At 34.5% G+C, this 6,626-nt stretch overlaps 1 protein-coding gene across 1 annotated transcript; it reads left to right on the forward strand.

The window, feature by feature from the left end:
- The first annotated feature begins 206 nt into the window (after window positions 1–206).
- Window positions 207–5,271, forward strand: LOC107711832 (uncharacterized). Its single transcript, XM_016516875.1, has 5 exons — window positions 207–259; window positions 2,163–2,314; window positions 2,596–2,788; window positions 2,994–3,145; window positions 4,942–5,271. Exons 1-5 carry the CDS (start codon window positions 238–240, stop codon window positions 5,026–5,028), a joined length of 606 nt encoding a protein of 201 aa, XP_016372361.1. The 5' UTR covers window positions 207–237; the 3' UTR covers window positions 5,029–5,271.
- Window positions 5,272–6,626: the final 1,355 nt, after the last annotated feature.

The raw sequence follows: 6,626 nt of genomic DNA on the forward strand, positions 1-6,626 counted from the left end.
TCACAACCCTTTTGCTGTGTCTTCCTCTTCCTATTCGGAGCTTCTGTTTATCATCATGCCACTCACACCAGAGGGCAGACTTGAGACATGCATGAGACCGTGAAACAGTTGAATTTTTACACCTCACAGTCGTTAGACTGATGACGCTTAATTTCCGCTGTAGCTTAATAGCGATAATAAACAACTGTTACCCCTATCCACTGATGGCTGTGTTTTACCCACTGTAAAGAACTCAAAATGACAAATCTGAAGGTTTCAGGTAAGCAAATATCAGACTTTATTAATAACAACAAAATATCAGACTATGTTAACAACAATTGACTTTTAACTCATTGAAGTTTAATGGTCAAACTTTCCTCTTTCAGACTTAATAGGCTACTTTAAAAATACTTCAAAATAAATAATTCTGATATTATAATTTAATTTAAGCATTAGGTTCACAGATCGGTTTGTGTGGTCATTTTGAGTGCCTCCTGTATGCTTCATTTAGTCTGACACCTAAATGGTTATAAGTAATATATGTACACTCTAAAAAAATGCTGGGTTGTTTCAACCCAACTTTGGGTCAAATATGGACTAACCCAACTTTTGGGTTAAAAATTTAATAAAAAAATTTTACCCAACAGCTGGGTTAGTCCATAGTTAGTCCAAAGTTGGGTTGAAACAACCCAGCATTTTTTAGAGTGTGTATATATATATATATATATATATATATGTGTGTGTGTGTGTGTGTGTGTGTGTGTGTGTGGCTGAAATAGAGACACACAAGTAAAAATATTTTCATTCACTTTAGTTTCACTTTAGTCTTCTTCTCTTTTCGTAACTTCTCTGTTCTGTTAAATAGAGAAATGAGTTTGAGGATAGAGTTGAGGACAATCTTTTTCTTCAAAACTATCAGTATTTTGTACATGCTTTCGGGTCTGTGAATGATGTTTCATGGTAATTTAAAGGTTTTAACTTTTAAATACTATATATACAAATACTTAAAATAAAAATCCATCTTTTTATGAATACTATTTTCTAAATCACTAGAACACTAAATATTTTTTTTTTCTTGTTTGACTTATGCACTGTACCTTAAAACATAGGTGATTTATTATATTTATACCTCATTTGACTCCAGCCTATACATTTTGTGTGTGTTGTTTCTATTGACTGTTAAAAAAATGTATTTGAGCTGTAGTAGGTTAGTGGTATAAAATAAGATATAGCGTAAGGTTGAAAAACAACTTAAAGTTATTATAACATAAAATGTTTTATTATAACATAAAATTTAAAGTTATATATAACATAAGTAAATCCTTAAAAGTTTTTAACATGTGCTGGGACAATAATTTAAACTTAGAATGTGCGGACACATAGTCAACAAAATGATATGCCTACAACATCCTTGTTGTATCGATATGTAAGGGATAATGTAGTCAGCTGGACATTTCAACAAAGACTGCAACAAAACATTATAGGAATGTTAAAGGGATAGTTCACTAATCACATCTTTATTCACCTTCAAGTTGCTCCAAACCTGTATGAGTTTCTTTCTTCTGTTGAACACTTGAATAATGTTGGTATAACCAAACAGTTGCTGGTTGACTTTGACTTTCACATTGACTTCCACAAAGTGTAATATACTATGGAAGTCAATGGGGTCCATAAACTGTTTGGTTACCAAGATTCTTCAAAATATGTTCTTTTTTGTTCAGTAGAAGAAAGAAATTCATATAGATTTTTAACAACATGGGGGTGAGCAAATGATAACAAATTTTCATTTTTGGGTGAACTATCCATTTAATACTAAAGGTCATTTGTACTACAATCGATAACACATTCGCAAGATGGTGCCAGTTGCATATGTATATATATATAAAAAAAAACAACAACAAAAAACTGAATTTGTGGTATGATATGAGAGACATGAAAGTAGTGCCAGTTTCAGTTGCCCGCCTGAGCCAAATGATATACAGCATTGCTTTGATCACAGAGAATATAAAAAAAATATGTAAGCACTGAATGCCACGTTATAGGGAGCCATTTTATCACCCCAAAACTTTCAAACAGCATTTTTGTTAATGTTAATTATTATTTAAATATATACTATTAGATTGTATATGTAATATGCACTTTTAGATTCATGTTTACTTTTCATTATGTATTTCTCTTTGCAGAATTGCTATTGTTTGCAATGGCAGCATTGCACTGTGGGACATCAGAAGACATGGACTTTATTATGGGTAACTGTAATGATATCATCAGACTTCCTTGTAAAGCTACTGACCGAACAAAAACTTACCGTTACGTCATGTGGTATAAAGCAGAGGTGAGTTACCTTTGTTTGAACTGATTGACTTAAATGACATTATTGCAATGGTTGTGCAGTTTATCAGTTTTTTTTTCTTTGTGTAAAGGATTTTGAAAGTAAAAAAAGAAAGCTGCATGCAAAGTGATGGTTAGCCAGCAAACAAAGCATTTATTTTGATGAGTAGCATCCTCTGCACCTCAGAGGCATACCATTTGTCATTTGACCTGGTCGATCTGTCCAACCAGAAAACACCACACTACAACAAAATCCCCTAACAAAGCCATGCCTTTCTTTTCTAGAGTCTTCCTATCATCAAGAAGAAAAACCTTGAATATACATACTATAATAACTTAACATCTGTTTCTCTGGGAAATAAAGAGACCCTGGTGTTACATAATGTGCACTCTTCAGACTCTGGAGAATATAAATGCTACCTGGCTGCAGAGGTTGGAGGTCGAAATGACCATTCTTTAATTGGATTGAACATCTCAGGTAATTTAGAGCCCAGTCATTCTAGTTCATTCTCCATAAAATCTGTTTGATATTGATATTCTTTATGTTGGTGTCATCAAAACAGTACTCTAGCATCTTAAAGTCCATGCCTATGATTAAACCTCTTATTATATTTATAATTGCATGTATGATCTCAGAAAACTATGTATCCCATTAAACAAATAATGGTTTTCTTAATTTTCAGAATGTTTAAATGTGAGCACAGTTTATCCCATCACCACCACGATCCCCGCTGATTCCTGTCCTGCTGTAGCAGAATTAACTTTTCCCTGGGCTGTCATTGGCCTTTCTCTTATCAGCATGACCAAAGTCATTCTTTGCATTATAACTGTGGGGGTGAGTATAATATCAGTCCCAATCAGTCGATCAAAAGACCCAAAGAGATTTCCAGGAAACAAACTGCACTGCATTTTTCACACGAACATCAAACAAATTAAATTAGTGCTTGCCCAATTAATATTCAGACCATTTTAGATTACTGTTCAAAAATCTGAGGCCATTAATTGTTTTTTTTTTAAAGAAATTATTACTTCTATTTAGATCAAAAGTGACAGTAAATACATTTGTAAAACATTTCTATTTCAAATAAATGCTGTTCTTATAATTCATCAGAGAATCCTGAAAAAAATATTACATTTTCCACAATGTTATTAACAAGAACAACTGTTTTCAACATTGATAATAATAAGAAATGTTTCTTGAGCAGCAAATCAGCATATTCGAATAGATTCTGATTCTGAAGGATCATGTGACACTGAAGACTGGAGGAATGGCTGCTGAAAATTCAGCTTTGTCATCACAGGAATAAATTACATTTTAAAATAAAATAGAAAACTCAAAGTTATTCTACATTTTAATAATATTTCACAATATTACAGTTTGTACTATATTTTTTATTAAATAAATGCAGCTTCTGTGAGCATACAAGAAACATTCAAAAATTTTACTGACCCCAATCTTTTGAAGCCTGTTTATAATAAAGTCAAATTCTAAAATATAAAGCCACACTAGTGATAAATAAAGTCACTCTGCGAGATATAAATATTTAAAATGTGAAAAATGGAATTGAAAAAATAAAGTAGCCTTTTTTATTCCGTACAGTAAAGGCCAACATGTCTGTTTTCATTGGATTATGTATAGTATGGAACAAGCACAAAATCTGACGTTTTTAACCATGTTGAAGACCTCATAAAGTAACAAATGTATCTTTGTGGCATTCAGTCCATTCATGTGTCATAAAGATGGCCTCAAAACAGACACGAGCTGTGTCTCATTTTGAAGCCTGCATCTTCCAGAGGTTGCATTTGTCAGCCACATACGTCTTGGGATGTCTCATTTCATAAAAGTAACAGTTATAAAATGATCTGTTATACTTTGTGCTGAGTAAATTACTGAAATGTATTTCTTTGCAATGAAATAGTTACTTTTCTGAAATGTGGCAGTCTCAATGAAGTATGCGGCCGACAAATGCGACCTCCAGAGGATGCAGCCTTCAAAATGAGACACGCTTCATGTCTGTTTTGAGTCCATATATATGTTACAGTAGTCTACTCCTAAAAGCTGACAAAACTATCATTTAGATATTTAATTTAGATATTTTAGGCATTTTATGGTTATGCCACAACCCTTCAAAGTGTTTCTGGCCTGATTCTCAATTAAAAAGCGGTGGTCCTGTAATATGCTGAATGCATATTTAAACACGCACCTCACAGACCGACAGCAAACATATTTTACCTGTTTTTGCATTGAGCTTCTCCAGAAACTGTTGCATAACAGGAAACAGAGACAGTGAGGCCCATAAGCTTCACACGAATCCCCCTCACTTACAAATCCCCCCCAACAAAGATTTTGCACTGTATCTTTCACAGGAAATAATGTTTTTTTTTTTCTGCAGAATCCTGTGAGGGTGTTGTAGAAAACACAATGTTGCAGCTGTGTGTGCATTTCAGCTCTTCAAATTTGTTGCTGATGACAATGACTGTTTTGCTATAAAGACTGACAATCCTTTAGATTTCAGAGATTATTGAAATGACAAATCACACGCTGACTGCTAGGAGAATGTGGGAGAATGTTTTTTTGGTGTGTGTTTCAGTGCTTTTGAAGCCTGGCTGATATAAAATTTCCTTTCACAGGTGTGTGATCGAGTCATATTTAGAACACTAAGAAGAAAACAGGAAGTAAGGGGAAGCAAGACTGGAAGGTCAAGCTGGAAAGATTGAGGTTCACAAAAAGCTGATGGGGTCATTTTAGTTTTACACATCCATTAGCCAAGTTAAAACAGTCCAAGCCTGTAAACATTTACAGGGTTGTTCGCACCATTAGGTTGTTTTGATAGGATCCGTTTTATTTCTGTGTGGTTTTGCTATTCTTATACTTTTTATGGTCTATTCCTAGGGGAAGAGGGACAGGCTATAATGGGGGCTGTTCTATAGCTGTTGAGGGAGAGGAGAGTCATGGAGGGTTGCAGTTTATTAGGCCTGTGCTACAGCTGCACACTGTTGCATTTTGTTTGTTTTTACATTTTTTCCCTCGTACTTTATAATTGTATATCCTCTGTAAATATTTTTACTGTCTGTAGCAAATGTATGTACTTTATGGATCTTAAGGGTTATTCATATGTTGTAAATATTGTTTATACAATATAGATTTAGATTTATAAATCATTTATATAGATCATATTTTCATGTACGGATAAATATTCAACAATCAAGATTTTAGGTTAGTTTGATTATTAACTTGATGGACGTATAGGACTATTGCTTTTTGTGTTTGAACAAACTCTATATATTCGCTCAAGGGTTGGGAGATAACCCGGTAGAAAAAATGTCAATCGCTTTGCACGTCATGATGTAAGCTTATCATTTAAAGGGGTCCTATTATGCTCTTTTACAAAGTCTCTTGATTTTGTTTTGGGGGTGTCCTAGAACAGGCTCTCATACTAGGTTGTTCGAAAAACACATTATTTTTCACAAATTTTACAATATTACAACACCTCTCTCCCCAGTCTGGCAGTACGGCTCGAATAGTTCCTGTATCAAATGAAAGCCCGCCTTCTGAAATGCGAAATGTGCTGTGATTGGTTAGCTGGGCCAGTGTGTGTTAATAAAATATCTCCTTTTAAAGTGGACTTTGAGCTTTGTAACTTTGCAGATCTTTTTTATGCTCAAACAGCAACATTACAGACTAACTAAAGTTGAAAAAGTGAAAAAGCATAATAAAATTTTAAACTGTTCAGGGACATTAAGCAGAGGAGCAGAATTCATTTTGGTAGCGCAGTGCGCGCGTTAAGACGGTTTCAGCCTGATAGTTCTTTTTTGCACCTTGTGCTTAAACGTTCAAACACATAGTTGTGTGCCAAAATGCCCGTCTTTGCGAGTATACTCATAAACACAGTCATTTTTTTGTCTTAAATGAACGTTAGTAGTTAAAGATAACATGAGTAGCAGGCTGTATGAGATCCTGGCATTGATAAGATCTTAAAGGGATAGTTCAACCACCTACTGTCATCATTTACTCAGTCTCAAGTTGTTTTAAACCTGTATGAATTTCTTTGTTCTCCTCAACATAAAAGAAGATATTTTGAAGAATGTTCGTAACCAGAAAGTTTCTGGTCCCCATTGACTACAATATATATGGGGGCTGCAGTAAGCCATAGCCTATGGGGCCCAGTGAGGTCTTAATGCGGCCCTGCCTATTGTGCGTACTGTTTGGCTCCCGCTGGTAGCAGGGGATATAGTCGCTGCATTTGGGGCAAGGTTTCTTGCCATAAATTAAAAAACATCAGCCCAACACATGATACATTTCTGTAATACTGAAG

Source organism: Sinocyclocheilus rhinocerous, unplaced genomic scaffold, assembly GCF_001515625.1.
Source record: "Sinocyclocheilus rhinocerous isolate Xijiao unplaced genomic scaffold, SAMN03320098_v1.1 scaffold988, whole genome shotgun sequence".
Classification (NCBI taxonomy): Eukaryota; Metazoa; Chordata; class Actinopteri; order Cypriniformes; family Cyprinidae; genus Sinocyclocheilus; species Sinocyclocheilus rhinocerous.

Excerpts from the sequence above, each read along its gene's own strand:
- LOC107711832 (XM_016516875.1), top strand. The coding sequence starts at position 238 with ATGACAAATCTGAAGGTTTCAG. Across the intron at positions 2,789-2,993 it reads AATTGGATTGAACATCTCAG|AATGTTTAAATGTGAGCACA; the intron begins GTAATTTAGAGC and ends CTTAATTTTCAG. Across the intron at positions 3,146-4,941 it reads TTTGCATTATAACTGTGGGG|GTGTGTGATCGAGTCATATT; the intron begins GTGAGTATAATA and ends TTCCTTTCACAG.